The 17,516-nt window shown below is 36.2% G+C and overlaps 1 protein-coding gene across 3 annotated transcripts in view; it reads left to right on the forward strand.

Moving 5' to 3' along the window:
* Nucleotides 1-17,516, forward strand: part of Prp6 (pre-mRNA processing factor 6) — a 323,443-nt gene that overhangs the window by 86,137 nt on the left and 219,790 nt on the right. For all 3 annotated transcript variants that reach the window (XM_068225312.1, XM_068225311.1, XM_068225313.1), the window contains exon 8: nucleotides 12,822-12,999. In XM_068225312.1, the coding sequence (XP_068081413.1) occupies nucleotides 12,822-12,999 (178 nt within the window). The remainder of the gene's footprint in view (nucleotides 1-12,821; nucleotides 13,000-17,516) is intronic.

Consider the following 17,516-nt stretch of genomic DNA (forward strand, 5'->3'; position numbering starts at 1 on the left):
ATTCTGCTTCTGGTATAGATACATCAAAATACCATTTCCCACAAGTAATATGAGTCACCGGTAATTTTCTTTCTATTTCACTTGCATTTAAAAAGCACTCTTCTTTTGTCAGTGGTTCACAAAACAGTTCAGGTTCGTCGTTGCACTTGCGAAAATTGGTTACAAAATAAATATTGAATCAAGGTGTAGTAAAGCTAATGCAATGAGCTCGCAGTTGTGATCAACAGTATTCTGTAAGAAGGAAGTCAGCTCCCAGATGAAACCATCTTTACATCGGTCTGTTTTCAGACCAACTTTGCTTTAGGGAAGCGAAAGCTGGGTGGACTCAGGATATCTTATTCATAAGTTAGAAGTAACAGACATGAAAATAGCGAGAATGATTGCTGGTACAAACAGGTGGGAACAATGGCAGGAGGGTACTTGCAATGAGGATATAAAGGCTCATTTAGGAATGAACTCGACGGATGAAGCTGTACGCATAAACCGGCTTCGGTGGTGGGGTCATGTGAGGCGAATGGAGGAGGATAGGTTACCTAGGAGAATAATGGACTCTGTTATAGAGGGTAAGAGAAGTAGAATGTCGTACGATGTCGGCATGTAAAAGAGAAGTAGAGAGAGACCAAGACAACAATGGTTAGACTCAGTTTCTAACAATTTAAAGATTAGAGGTATATAACTAAATGAGGCCACAGCACTAGTTTCAAATAGAGGATTGTGATGACATTTAGTAAATTCACGGTCTATAATGATGTATGTATGTATGTATGTATGTATGTATGTATGTATGTATGTATGTATGTATGTATAAATATCACCATTACTTTCAGTTATGTCGCAAACATAATATTTTGAATGTTTCTTTCCGCCGTATTTTTGAAGTGCGAAGTCACCCACTTCAAAAGTCGTATCACGGGGTGGATTTTTGCCATCTGCTTCGATCTTGTAGTGTGGATGTAGAGAGCGTGTGGTAGTAGTTTCAGAATAACATTTTCTTGCCTAAATTATATACTTTTTGAATGGCTTCACATAATGAATATAATTTTTTCCTGGTAGTGCGCAGAAATGTACTTTGCTCGAAGTTCACAATAAGATGTGTGCTTGATGTGGGTATTCTTGTTTAAAGACTTTGTATGCATCTTGCATTGTGACGCACATGAATTGTTTCTGTTTTTTTAAATTTTTTATCCAGAACTGTCCTTTACGGAGATAAAATCTCTTGCTCAAGGAGATGGCCAACTGATATCCGGATTGAGAAATTTAAGAACTTCTTGATTTGGAAGTGAAGACTTCCTGCACTTGCCGGAGGTAGATGAACTTACACCAAATTTTACACTCAGTGCAGAAACAACTTCCCGTTTCTTCCGCAGACTCGCTGGTAAAGCCTGCTCCGAACTCTTTACAGCTTTCCCCAATGTTTGTTTGCATTTATAACCAGACGTTGGCATACTCTGCTCTACAATTGGTGTAGGTGGTTGTGTTGTTGGACTTGTAGAACAGGAAGTAACTGTTTATAAGCCCTGAAGTTCTTTCTGAGCTCTTTGTTTCTTCACCGATTCTCGTACCTGTTAGCAGCGTACGCGTAACTGGGCAGGTGTCATCTTTCTTCTCGTGATACTGTTTACAACGTTCCTTGTGAGTAAGCGGCATTATTAAATATCACCTCAGTGTGAACACCGATTGGTATTCTAAAACACGTGCTTTACAAGTGAGTGTGATGCAGAAACTGAATCCCGTGGGCAGCATGTTGCAGTAGCGGGGAACTTCCCCGTTGCCTGCTCGCAAGAATACCGTAAACACGCTTCATATTTTACTATCAGCTTCGTATGAATTCATTTGAAATTTTAAACAAATAATATAGCAGATTGAAAGGGTGTGCAGTATTGGCTTTGCATACTAAGTTTTATTCAAATTGAGCCTTGCACATTTTGTTTACAGAAACTTTTATACCTTTTTCGCCGTGTGTTTACATGGCCTGCAGCAATAAATTCATCGCTTTATTACACCTTATATAAACTGTTAATAATGTAAATAAATACTTTACTGCGAAGAGAAAGAGCATTAGAATTAACATTTACTATAATTATTTTCGTAACTTTTCATCATAATAAACAGGAATTCCTAAAACTATTGAGAAATATCAAAATTTAGCCTCTACATAAAGGATCAATTAAGCTCACAATTAAAAACTGAAAAACATCAATAAATTAATATTTATCATAAAATTAATAAAATATCATGTTTAATCTATCATAAAAACAAATTGTTGAGTTTTATATTAAACTTTACTTTTTCCTACTTGGGTGGACTATTCTCTGGAATCAACCCTGTGAATACCCAAATTTTGAACAAACTGATTGCCATTTCATAGCAATTTTTTTATTTTTACAAAAATCGGATATAACGACAATCTGCTCTAGCGAGTAAATTTTTCGCCATTGTGAATTCTCGCTATAATGGACTTCTACTGTATTTGTTAAATCCAAATATCTCAAAATTCCATCAGTCTGAGATTCCATCGTAAAATGCACTTGCACTTGTTTATCCAAAGTATTTAAATATTCTAATAATTCTAATTCTATTCTAATAATAATTAATAATAATGATAATAGTAATAATTACCTAATAATAATAATAATAATAATAATAATAATAATAATAATAATAATAATAATAATAATAATAATAATTTAATAAACAGGCTGCCCTTTTATGAGCCCAAGGGTGCAATGAATCCATTGATATTTATTTTGGCATGGTCAATAGAGCCTTCACCATTTCTCGATCTAAAAATCATCTGATGGAGGAATTAAATACCATTCATAACATTGCCAAAAATAATGGATCCAGTAGGCATTTTATTGATAAAATGTACAGTATGTATATCAAATAAGAGTTTTGTCTGTACATTGCTCAGAATTTAAAAAGAATGGTATTTGTGTATTGGTCGTGTCCACAGGAACAAGGAAATGCATTTTTCAATTATCCATAATTTCTGTGAGTCTGTCTGTCTGTCTGCCTGTCTGTTTGTATGTTCGCACATCACAAGAGAACGACTGAAGAGAATTTAATGAAAAGTGGTGTGTAAAGTCGGGGAAGAAGTCGCTACAATCTAGGCTGTAAATAATTTTATTCATGCTGAGTGAAATGGTAGTTTAGGGGAACACCAAAAATGTAATTCTCAAATATTTATGTTATTAGTGGTCCTATCAATAAAAGTTACGTAGTATTAAATTTCCGATCATTTATGTCTTATACATTTTTACCGACCACCTATAACAGAGATATTCATAAATTTGGGTTTTTGTTGCCAAGTCCTTATCAGCGCCAAGTCACGAGAAAATGGGTGAACATAATTTAATAAAAATCGTTATGTAAAGTCGGGTAATAAGGAACTACAGTCTACGCTGTAAATAATTTTATAAGGAGCCCTAGTATTATTATTTATATGACAGTCGGAACAAAACAATATGTGATTATTTGAAGGCCTACAATATAGAAAGCTCATAAAATTGATCAACAATAACATTACATTGACCATTCTTTGTTGTGATCTGCTCTGTGTCTTCTGTTGCCACTCATCTCCGATAGATGGGATTACGGCTGCGTACCGAGTATAATTGCCTGCCTGAATATTGGTGGGAAGTAGCTGGGGAGTTAGATCACTCTCTTCTTTAGTATGTCATTCCTCTGGTTCATACATTTTCTGATAATACTGGAACATAACACACCGGTTCATCATAGCATTCCACTTATTCAGTCCCTACTCTGAGGCACTGATTGGAATGAGCAGTGTGCACATTTAACGGAATAATTGGTAGAGGAGTATTCACGGCTATCTGCAGCCTGGTCATTCCAGAACTGGAACTTTGGACTGTTATATCAGCACCGTAGTACTGTTTGTTAAAAGTGAGAAAATGTGCTTTTTTTCATTTGATTTAGTATTTTATACGATAACATTGCTTTTAATCTTTGCATTCCTACTGCATACCTGCCAACCCTTCCGATTTACCCGGAAACTTTCTGATTTTTAACTCGTCTTCTGGTTTTCCGATTTATTTTTATTTCTTCCTATTTTTGACCAATATAACCTCCAGTACGGTCAGTACTCTTCCCCTAGGACAAATTCTTATGTGCTTGTGTAATTTACGCAACCTCATTTTTAAGCATATTTATTTGATGCTTTATTTGGTGGGCGGATCATCTGCCGCCTTCGTGTATTGTATTTCCCGCACACTACAGCAGCATGTGTGCTGTTCAGGTGGGAATTCGGGACGGCAATCGTCCTACGAGTCAGAGAAGATCATGCGCACTAGCGACTGCTAGGGACTCCGTTGATCGGGACGAAAGAGTTGAGTCTGTTATTGTGTGGTTCGCGTGCTCGTTTCTGTGCGTAGTTTCATTGGAGTTTTAGACCACGTGTTTTTTCTTGTGGTTCTTTGCTTTTCCCCCTGTCGAAGTCGTATGTTAATAATGTACGAGACATATTGATTTGTTTTTTATGTGGTAGTTTCGCGTATTTCAGTGCTTTTGTGTTGATCTTAGTTCATAATTTTAATGACTTCAATGTATTTCAGAGAGTTGTGTCGGTGACAGTTTGTGGTATTTTCTCTTCACATGATGACTACAAAACATAACAAACATTATCTCCAAGTGTTCAGGGATACCTATAAAACTGAATTTCCGTTCATTTTACAGTCTAATAAAGGAAACTGTTATGCATTTTGTTCTGTGTGCCGGTGTGATATAAATATCTCGCATGGAGGGAAGACTGATATTGTAGCTCACAGTGTCACACAAAAACACAAAGATAGTGCTAGCTGTCTTGAGAGGAACAAAAAATTAAGTAATTTTTGTAGGTGGGAAGGATGATGATGCAGTCACTCGAGCAGAGTGTTTGTTCACGGCGTTCATTGTCGAACATAACCTTGCATTGTCTTGTTCTGATCACGCAGGGCCATTGTTCAGAAAGATGTCCCCAGATTCAGACAATGCGAAGGAGTATGCGTGTGCTAGAATAAAAACATCTGCCATAATTAATGAAATGGCCCGTGATGCAGATAGTAAGGTCGCAAGCACCTCACATTCATGTCATAAGATCAATGCTGACGGGTATGTTGAATGACATTCTGTGTAGGTTTGTTAAGCCAGTGGTTATGAAAAGATATCCTACAGTTTTAGAAGTGGTCTATCACACGAGAGAGAATCAGAAAGCTGATGATGATTTAGTAATTGGCTGTTCAACATCTCGTCTTGTAGAAGATCTTGCACCTGAGGAGAAGAAAAAGTTTTATTTACATGTCAGGAACTATTTTATTGCAGTTTGTGACTATATTATTCATAAATTTAATTTGAATTGTGATGTTTTTGTTAATGCTCAAGTAGCTCAGATAAATTCTTTGCAGACTTCTTCCTTCAATGCCATAAAATATTTTGTTTCAAAGTTTCCTGTTATATTGCGAGTGAAAGATAGTGAAGATGACCAAGAAGCAATGGATGCATTACAGTACCAGTTTTGTGCTCTCCAAGTGGAGGATTTACCATTGTCTGTTGTGCAAGAAGAAAGTGTAGATTGTTTTTGGTCTGCTATAGGGGATATACGAGGTGGAGATGGGTCTTTCAAATATGATAGAATCGCAAAAGTAATGCTCTCAATATTGACAATTCCACACAGCAATGCCGAGTGTGAAAGATTATTCAGCCAGGTAAAAAAGACGAGGACACAATTCCAATCATCTCTCAATGACGAAAATCTCAATAAACTATTGGGGGTCAAATCGAGTCTAAGTGGAAAGTGTTATGAGCAGCAGTATGACAGTGCATTGTTGAAGAGGGCAAAGTTAGCTGCCAGTTCAATGCTAAACAAGTAAACACACCAGTCTCTATCACCTACATGTGTATATTCTTCACCATTTGGTAAGTTGTAGTCATTTCTTGACTTATCTGTCTAAATGTTACTATTCGTATGTATGTGTCATAAATGAGAATGATTATTAGGTTCATTTTCTTGCAATCGTTTTTGTTTTCTTGGTTATAATATTTGAAATGTAATGGTTAAATCGTATTGTAACTGTAGATATGTATGCCTTTTATCTTGTCCTCTTTTTACCGAGACTGTGACGCAGTACACTTGATGAAATCCAAGAATTAAAAAATCTTCCTATTTTTGATTTCTAAAAGTTGGCAGGTATGCTACTGACGTCATTGTACTGATCTATGATGACTTCAGTTGGGAAAACCACAAAGACAGTCTTTCTGAGAATTCCTTAGCAAAGCACGGGTATATCAGCTAGTAATATATGAAGTTAAACATTGTCCTTCGTCTACTCTATTTAAAGAAAAAGCAGCAAAAACCACTACCTCCATTTTTACTTTCAACTGTGATGATATATACCAAATAACTAATATTTTTACTTCGGAACAGTGGAGATTGCGGATGAGGAAGCCTTTGCCCAGGATTACGGGTGAGGTCCATAATGGCACCTTTGGCAGAGAGGGCAACCTTCAGAATGGCAGAGATGGTGGATGTGGCAACCCATCTTCTCCGGGGTTAATTAGAAGAGGATACCAACGCTGCTGCCTTGTAAAAGTGGCAGGGGACTGCCAAAGGCTAAGGGAGAAAACCCTAACAAGAACTCCTCTCCAATGTTAGACTTAGCAAGCCAGCTGAAGAGTAATTTGGAATGCTTCCAAAACTAAAATGAGCCTCGGAAAGAAAAACAAATACCGGACTGACAAATCTTCTCAAACATTTGTAATGTATGATGACCGAAAGACTGATGATCTTTTACAATGTTATGTGCAGAAACCCCAAATCAAGAAAATCAAACACAGGATTGGAACACTAAACATCCTTACATTGACAAGTAAATGTGAAGAACTGGTGGATTTAATAGAGAGGAGGAAATTTTGCATCCTTGGCATAAATGAGACAAAATGGAAAGGCACAGGAGTAAAACAACTGAGGAAAGGATATAAACTTCACTGGATGGGTAACAGAACCAAAGCTAGGAATGGTGTCGGATTTGTATTGAGAGAAGATATAGATGCTGTAAGCAAATACAATAGAGACAATACGTGACACTTACGGATTTAGCCTTGATAAAATGGGAGACAATTCGACGGTATCGCTCCTAGTGACTTGACCTGAAAAGTCGCACTAAATTCAAATTTCAATGGAAATGCCTATACAAAAATGGATAAATAAATTAGTATAGAAAGAAAGTATTATTGAGATATTAACTTCGAAGTTGCTAAAGCAATTCTGGATAAATGAATGAAGAATTATTTAAAAGGTTATTATTTAAAGACTGAAAATAGACGTATAAACAAGATGTGAAATGGACTGCTGTGAAATGGCTTGATCTTTCATTTATGCATTACTCTTTTTGCTTTAGCATTCTTGCCTGAACTTTTACAGTTAGATTTGTCTTTCTTCTCATTTAAAAACATTGTATCATCACATTAAGACACTTGTCAATAAAAATATCAACACATTCCTTACACACATGATGCAATGAATTAACATTTAAAAACTGGACAATTTTCCTCTTAACATGAAGCCTACTAACAGAAAGAAAATCTGTAAAATCCCGGCTTTAATCTGAGAAGATGGATAAAAGAAAGAAAAGTATGAAAATGTTGTCAATAGTGATGCTTTGAGGAATATTTACGTACAATTAGAGTAAAAATGTAACATACCCTTGGCTGTATAGTCGAGGATTTTTAAAGTCGCTGGCCTGGAAATGATCTGAACAGATAGTACAATTCTTATATAAGCGCAACGTCCCTTCTTGTTTGTACACCTTATCCAAATCACTTCTGTGACATTTCAAAACCCACAGATCACACCTACAACAACACATCAGTATTGAAGGTTAACTGCTGCACTATACAATAAAATATGCGTGTTATATTTTAAGCCAGTTAAAATATGGGTCGAGCAGGTGAGAAGATTATGAAGTACTATAAAAATCTCTTTGTCACTGGAAGAATATATATGCAAACACAATATTACTTACATTTTCTTGTCACGAGGGTAGCGAAAGAAAGACAGCGCATTCTTCTCTTCTTCATAGCTACTGCAGCTGAACACAGAACATACCTTTCCCCTCATGTTGAGAGGAGATATCAAGGAATGACACACGCTACTATTTAATTATGTCAACTCACTGAAAACGTATAAATAACACTGAAAACTTCACACACAAATACACGTGCTCTTATGGCAGAATCAGTAGTTTTCAGGTCTGCTCGCTAGAGAGAGCTCCAATAGCTGTCCCTCAATATCTCGCTCAGTATCGCATATTGTCTCTACTGTATTTGCTGTAGGTGAAGTGATATATGTGAATGACAAAATCATCAAACTGGATGTCTCCTTCAACAAGGAGGTGTTAATAGTCGTACAGGTATATGCCCCACAGTCTGGATGTGATGAAGAAGAAAAGGAGCAATTTCAATCTGACCTGGAGAAAGCTACTGAAGGAGTGGAGAATATTATATTAGTGATGGGTGATCTGAATGCACAAGTGGGAAAAGACAGACTTGGGTATGAAAATGTGTTGGGCTTGCATGGGTTTGGTACCAGGAACCAGGAAGGTGAACAACTTCTAGATTTTTGTGTGAGAAATGGCTTAAAAATAAACAACACTTGGTTTCAGAAACAATTATCTCACAAAATAACAAGGCATAGTTGGGATGGGCGATCCAAATCCTTAATAGATTACATAATATTATAAATTTATAACTATTAGATTACATAATATCTGACAGAAAAGCTGGTCAAACTATTTGTGATGTTAAGGTTGGGAGCTTAGATAGTGACCACAGACTGCTTCTTGCAATCGTCAAAAATGTAAAAATCCACACACCAAGGAAAACCAAAAAACCAAAAATTAAGACCTGGGAACTGAAAAAAAGTATAAAACAACATGATGTATGCAAAATAGCTGGCCTCCAAAATACCTGCAGACAGAACACAAGGAGGAAATACAACAGACATACAGAGATTGTAGACTGCAAGTGAAACGAATAGTAGCAGAAGAAAAACAAAAGTCTTGGATTGATTTTATAAATAAATTGGAAGAACATAGTAAAGCAAATTCCAAATTGCTGTACAGTGTTGTTAGAAATACCAGGAGTATGTATGTGCAAATAACAGCTTTACATCGAGCTCGATGCCTGCAGTGCGGCCAGTATCCAGCATTCAGGAGATAGTGCGATCGAACCCTACTGTCGGCAGCCCTGAAGGTGGTTTTCCGTGGTTTCCCATTTTCACACCAGGCAAATGCTGGGACTGTACCTTAATTAAGGTCACGGCCACTTCCTTTCCACTCCTAGCCCTTTCCTGTCCCATTGTCACCATAAGACCTATCTGTGTCGGTGCGACGTAAAGCAACTTCTAAAAAAAAAAAAAAGCAGCTTTACACAAACCAGATGGGAGCATCACTAGGGAAGACGCACAAATAAGAGAAATTATGAAATTTTACTTTGAGAATTTATACAATGGTATAAAGAAGGACTCCAGTCCTAATGCACAGATTCAGTCCAGCTGCAGTGATAATATATCTGAAGAAACTCCACCATCTTGGAGTGAAGTAGAATCAGCCCTTAAAAGTATGAGCAACGAACGAGCTACTGGCTTTGATGAACTAAATGTAGACATGATTAAAGCTGCTGACCCACAAGGAATTCAATGGCTATACAGGGTGATAAGGGCAATATGGAAGGATAAAATAACACAGATGACTGGAGAAAGCGAGTTATAGTTCCCCTGTTCAAGAAAGGAAGTCGAAAAAAGTGCAGCAGCTATAGAGGGATTGCCTTACTGTCCCATAGTATTAAAATATTTGAGAAGATTCTTGAGAAGGGATTAAAGAAAATATTATTATTGGACCCCAACTGCAAGAACAACAATATGGATTTAGGAAAGATAGAGCAACTATAGACCTCATATTCACACTGAAAATTATATTTGAAGAGCACTGGGAGAAAGATTGTAACTTGACATTTGTGTTTCTAGACCTCGAAAAGGCATTCGATAGTGTCCCTAGAACAACTATATGGGAGTGTCTTTAAAAGAAGAATGTATCGATGGAACTCATTCAGAGAATAAAAATGCTTTATGGTGACTGCTACAGCTATGTTCAAGTAGGAAATGGATATTCATATTGGTTCCAGTCATCTAGAGGAGTGCAACAAGGCAGTGCCCTTTCACCATTACTATTCATCACCATCATGGATGAAATCATAAAGGAAGTGAAGCAGAACACCAACGTGGATCTTAAAGCATTTGCTTTTACAGATGATACAGTTATTTGGGGAAATAGTGAGAAGGAAGTCCAGGAAAGGCGGAACGTCTGGAAATATAATTTGAAAAAATATGGACTGAAAGTAAGTGCTGCAAAAACTGCTGCAATGTCTGTTAATAGACAGAGAAGTAAAGATAATATAATGCTGGAGGGTGTACAGTTGGAAACAGTAAACCAGTATCAGTACCTTGGATGCATAATATCATGTGACAACAGAATACAACTTGAATTAAATAACTGTATTTAGAAATCCAGTCAATTCTAACAGCAAGTTCGACATCTGCTCTGGAATAAACAAGTGCCACTAAGATCAAAACAAACTCTGTTTTGAACATACTTTGTCCCTATATTGACTTACAGGTTGGAAACATGCACAACTACCAAAAAAGATGACTTCAGGCTTCAGAAATGAAGTTTCTAAGAAGTGTGCTTCAAAAGACTAGGAAAGACAAAGTATAAAATGAGAAGATTAGAGAACAAGCTGGAATAAATCAGTCCCTGAAGGAGACTATAACTAGGGCACGATTGCGATGGTTTGGTCACGTCAAACATATGACAGAAAGAAGAATTGCAAAACAGTGGTTGCATACTGAGATTACTGGAAAGAGAGCTGTTGGAAGACCTAGGAGGAGATGGCTGGACCAAGTGAAGGAAGATATCACATCCAAAGGAATCGACTGGGATGAAGTCTTGAAGGAGCAATGGTTCATGAATAGACTAAAATGGGGAGCGCTTGTAAACCACATCTGGGAAACTGGAGTGGAAACTTGATGATGATGATGATGATGATTTAATATTTTTAAGAAGTATGATCATAGAATAGCCTGTAAAACTAATAATAATAAATAATGCTGTCATTTTCTATAACATACATTCAGTCAACAAACAGAATAATTTTTCAAAAGCAGGATTGTATAAACTCAAATGTAATAAGTGTGAAGCCTCATACATTTGTCAAATGGGTAGATGTTTTCTGACACACTATTTGGAACAAGTCAGTGCTAGAAAATATGATAGGTTCTCTGTTATTAGTCAGCATGTGCAGGATTTAAAATAAATAATGAATTTTCATCTATTGAACAAGATTGAACAAGGGTGCTTCACTCAACATTATGGAACATTATGGAAAATTGTTTCATCCGCCTGGATCAATATACAAACCTGAACTTAAATTGTAATTAAATCTTCGAAAAATCTAAGATTCTATGACACAATCATTCTGATTTATTATAAATACAGTTTGACCAAAAATCAAAATTCCCACTCCAAATCCAGTCTTTCGTCACTCTCTCGGTGGCCTCCCATTCCACCTCAACCATCCGCCCCGCCTTAAACTGTAGCTTCGCCTCCCCTCCCCTCTCCTCTCCTCTAACACCCCCTTTCATCGCTTCCGATACATGTCTCTCTCCGCTTGATCAGTTGTTATTTGTTCCTGAGTATGTGTTCTTAGTTTGACATCGTGAAGGGGTAAGTCTCATACAACTTTGATCAGCTACTTGTTCCTTATTATCACACACGTTCATTCTGGTTTTCTTCTCTTTTCAGATCTGTTTGCTTAGCATGAAGCTTATTGACAAACAGCTTGTCAATTATGATTTTGACTCAAGTCCTTTTGGTTTTTCAAGGTCCCTTCCCTTCTATGAAATAATTCAATCGTACCATCTCAAGTCCACTCATTGTGTTTATACTTGTTTAAACACAGCTGTGTGCATTTGACACAACTCTCACCGATACATATTAATTAGCAAGGCAGACTTTTATCAAGAGCTCAGCTCTGATTTTAATATTGTATGTGTAACAGGTCAGGTCCAATTTTAATATTTAAATTTACATATATAGGGGTTACTTACTAGGACTGTTCACTTTAGATTAATATCAATGGCAATATCATACATGACAAAATTCAGTTAGTGTAATTAGTGGACTTTAAATACTTTAATTATAGTATTATAGACTGAGAGACTTTTTGCCTCTTTTGCAAAATAAATTGGAATTTATAATATTTATAATACTTTTTAAAGTGTTAATTTGATTGTATATGCACTATATATGCACATATTGTCACTTTCAGTCCATGGCTGAAGATGACCCATAGTGGAGTCGAAACCGGTCCCATTGTATAAGTGATTTGACATCATATTACATGGTATTGAATAGGTGAACCTTCATTTTAATTTCCTATTAATGTGAATGGATCTTGATTTGTGTGATAAAACACACTGAAATCATCTACACTGACAATAACTATTAGAGATTAGGAAGCAATACGGTAGACCTATCACATTGTGTTTTCCAGATGCCAAAATTTGTATCTGTATATTGAAATGTGAAGAAAACGCAGTTCCCTAACAAATAATACAATTAAAATTTGATTGTCATAAGCAAGAATTGAAAAAACGTATTAAAGGGATATATTAATATGTATTTAGTAGAATTGGGATTGGGACTTGAGAAAATCATTGTGTTAAATGGCAGAACGTGCTAACGATATTCCACTGTATTTATATTTTTCAGGTATGTTGACACCCACTGGAGACTTGGATTTGTGTAAGATTGGACAAGCTCGGAACACATTAATGAATGTTAAACTAAGCCAAGTATCAGACTCTGTGGAGGGCCAGACTGTTGTTGATCCAAAAGGGTACCTTACTGACTTGCAGAGTATGATTCCAACGTATGGTGGTGATATAAAGTAAGTGACATTTCTTTATTAATGTTTGCATATATTTTTATAGCCTTGTTTCCTAACATTTAACTAAAGTATGATTGATTTCTGTTGGTCTTATTTAGGTTATTAGGCCTTCTTTAATATTGTAAATATGTCAAATTTTCAATGTGTGTTCTGTAGGTTACCTTTCGGCAAGCATATGTCACCAGACTCTACTAATTCATGGCCCGCTCTACTTTCTTTGCAGTAAATTAATTTCAGTTTTTGTTCCATTTTGATTCACAGTTTATGACCGAATAATTTTTACAAAGGAAATTTTGTTCAACATATGTCCACCGATATGAGGGTGTTTTCCGGGATTTTCCATTTTCACACCAGGCAAATACCTTAATTAAGGCCACGGCTAGTTTCCTTTCCACTCCTAGCCCTTTCCTATCCCATCGTCGTCTTAAGACCTATCTGTTCAGTGTGACGTAAAGCAAATTGAAAACAAAGTCACCCTTGTTTGGATCATATTCAGCTAACATTATCATCAAGAATACAAGTTAAAATTAAATAAGTACAAAGGCATATAAAATTAATATTTGGTACACAGACACATTAAACCCTTCCATGTGTCAAATATTTACAGCAGAACCTTGATCATTGAAAAATCGGTTAATTCAAAATCCCGCCTAATTCAAAGCAGCTCTCATTCCCGGAAATATGAGGTGCGGTTTTACTTGTTATTTAAATTGTTCAATTTGTAATTCGAAGAACAATGTCAGTCCCATTACCAAAGTTCAGACTGTTAATTCAAAATTGCCTTTACATTTTAAAAAATAGTATTTTACAGAGGAATTAAAAATTCAAAATTTCTCTCTATATATTAATATTGAAAAGGTGGATTTTTAATTTTACTTATCTGTTATTCTCGGTTCAGTACGGACTTAAAAATGAAATTCTTAAATTTAAAAACAATAGTACGCGTCTTCTGGAATGTTCAGGGGTAGCTTTCCGCACTTTCGCTCCAGTGTGTCTACAGTATGCTTCATAGTTTCCTAAGTTTGAGTGAAATCATAATTCTTTTGTATTCTTGCAGTCACTCATTTTACTTAAATTTTAGTGTACAATGATATATTTCGTAGTGTAGTTAAATCTTATTAGCTGTAGTACCCAGCATTGCCCGGGTAGTTTTTGAACGTTTACCTTCAGAATTTGTATCGTCATTAATTATATGTGAAGTGAATTTTTGTAGAATTCCTTATTGAGACAATGATTGATATTTTACGATCTATTATGTAGTTTTAGAGTTATTTATATGTCGCTATCAACAAGGATGAGAAGGTCGACATATTCAATACTGCATATACGTAATATGTTAATATTATTTATTACATCGGGACTAGTTTTGACCCTTGTTTTGGGTCAATTTCAACCTTAACTTACAAATGGAAATGAACATTACATATAACTTGCAAACACCAACACCTAATATAACACTATTGGCATGTCTTGAAACATTGATAAAATATGTTGTGGTTACACAGGAGTCCATTAAAATTGATGTCTCTTGCACATACATCCAACACTTATGTGTCACTTTTTCTTTTAAGAAAATCGTAGTCTTAATATAAAAGAAAGGACATCATGGTAATGTGCTGTTATATATTAAGACTACGATTTTCTTAAAAGAAAAAATAACACACAAGTGTTGGACATATGTGTAAGAGACATCAGTTTTAATGGACTCACGTGTAACCACAACATATTTTATCAATGTTTCAAGACATACCAGTAGTGTTAAATTAGGTGTTGGTGTTTGCAAGCTATATGTAATGTTCTTTTCCATTTATAATTTAAGGCTGAAAATGACCCAGTACAAGGGTCGAAACTAGTCCTGATGTAATAAATAATATTAACATATTACATGCAGTATTGAATAGGTGGACCTTCTCATCCTTGTTGATAGTGATGAATCATAAATACAGACCAAAATTAAATTCATTTCATATGATTTTATATCTGTTCAATTACAAGTTTTAGAATATTTCATTTTCGAATAAAACATTGTCCTTGAAGAAACTAGAATATACTGGGAAATATTTGATACATTAAAAAAGAGTATGTATTTATCCGTCGCTCTACAGATATACATGATACCAACTGTCATTATGACTGTCACCAGTCAACCTTGCGATCCCAAAAACTGTGGACCAACACTAAAATCGGCCATTTTAGACTATTAGTTTTCACCCCATCTCAGCCTGTCGGGCTTAAACGTATCTAGAGCGTCACAATTCATCTCGGTGGCACATAAACAATGGATTCGACATTAATATCAGATATTTTGAATCATTTTTACATGTCATTTCCTCCTCTTTTTTTTTTTTTTTCCAGTAGTGTGTCACGTGTGTACGATGTTTGATTGCAAGCTATGCTGGAACATATATCCATATTCTTGATCATTTTAGGTGTTTTCTATCTCATCACTTCTCATGCCGGTGGGATTGTTCATGAACTTAGACGACATCCGGAATGTCAGTGCTCATCCCAGTGACCCCAAAAAATATGGGTATGAAAATAATATTGGTTGTTTTCAATTATTCTTACATGTCATTCCCTTCCAATCCCCACACCTGGGGGTGCTAGGGATATCTCACATCCATTATATTTTTTTTCTAGATAGTAAGTCAAATGTGTGCCAAGTTAGGTTGAGAGATACGCTGGAACACACACATACATCCGTAATCTCGGCCATTCTTTTTCTTCTCAACCCCCATGCCTATGAGGACTAAACTTTTGACTTAAACGGTAGCTGGAGTGTCCCTATTCATCTCGGCAACCCCAGTAACTATGAATTCGACACTAATAAAGGTCGTTTTAGATTATTTTTACATTGAACTCCCACCCTAGGGGTGTCTGTCCCCCACATTATTTGTTTCCAGATAATAAGACATTTGAAAACCAAGTTTGATTAAGAGGTATACCAAAACATACCCACATACATACATAATCTCGGTTATATTTACATTCATTTTCACCCCTTCTCAACCTTCATTCCCACTGCGGCTGAAGTATGACTTATCTGGCATCCAGAATGTCACAGTTCAACTCAGCGATGTCGAAAACTATGGACTCGACATTAATATTAGTCTTTTTATTATTTTTATGTTTCACCCTAGGCGTGCTTAGTGTGTTTTGCTCCCACAGCAATTTTTGATATAGAGAATCATAAGTGTACGTTTAGTTGAGAGCTATTCTGGAATGTACTCACATCTGTATTCTCAGTAATTTTTAATATTTTCTCTTTCACCCATTCTCAAGCCCCATGGCAGTGTGGACTGAACTTGGACTTGAATGACAACCAGATTGCCAGTAATCATCTCGGTGACCTTGGGAACTGTGGAATCTACATTAACCCTCTTCCACTCAGTGCGCTGATCTACAATATATTTCTATTTTCGACAAATGAAATCTGCTGACCGTGATTGTTTATGTTGTGGTTGTCCGAAGTTGTTATTACGTGGATCTGGTTTTGGTTGGCTTATCAGTACAACAATTTGATCTTGCTATCAGTTTAGTTTAGAGTTTATTTCATTTCTGTGGTATATCGTGCCGTCGCTGTACTTCCCGAACTATAATTATACATCTTCTCATTATGGTTAGTCCACACCAAAGTTAAAAAACAATCTTAATGAAAACATTTCTCAACATGTTAATAAACTTCTGTTAACAAACTTCTTCAACATTGTGTCCACGCCAAAATAGCTGTTTGTAAGGTTTCAATTGATAGGGTCCGGAGGAAGAAAATACATTAAGCTGCAGCTTTCATTATTTTAGTGAGTACCATTAGAGAAAAGGGCAGATGCGACGTGTGGCAAAGAAAAATAGTGGAAAGGCAAGTGGACTTAAGTTTGGAAAGAACACCTATGTCAGAACTTTTAATTCATGATGCAGCAGCCTTTCAAAATTTTCTTGAGAATGCCCTCCACATGAATTTCAGTTCTTGTTGACAGCAATTGGGTCTGAAATTGCAAGTAATGATACAGATTATCGGAAAGCCAGCTCCACTAATGACAGCTTATGTGTGTATATACATACAGTACATACATACATTATCATTATAGACTGTTATGCCTTTCAGCGTTCGGTCTGGAAGCCTCTGTGAATTTACTAAACGTCGCCACATTCCTCTATTTGCAACTAGTGCTGTGGCCTCATTTAGTTCTATACCTCTTATCTTTAAATCGTTAGAAACTGAGTCTAACCATCATCGTCTCGGTCTCCCTCTACTTCTCTTACCCTCCATAACAGAGTCCATTATTCTCCTGGGTAACCTATCCTCCTCCATTCACCTCACATGACCCCACCACCGAAGTTGGTTTATGCGTACAGCTTCATCCATCGAGTTCATTCCTAAATTAGCTTTTATCTCCTCAGTCCGAGTACCCTCCTGCCATTGTTCCCATCTGTTTGTACCAGCATCATTCTCACTACTTTCATGTCTGTTACTTCTAACTTAATGAATAACATATCCTGAGTCCACCCAGCTTTCGCTC

Source organism: Anabrus simplex, chromosome 1, assembly GCF_040414725.1.
Source record: "Anabrus simplex isolate iqAnaSimp1 chromosome 1, ASM4041472v1, whole genome shotgun sequence".
NCBI lineage: Eukaryota > Metazoa > Arthropoda > Insecta > Orthoptera > Tettigoniidae > Anabrus > Anabrus simplex.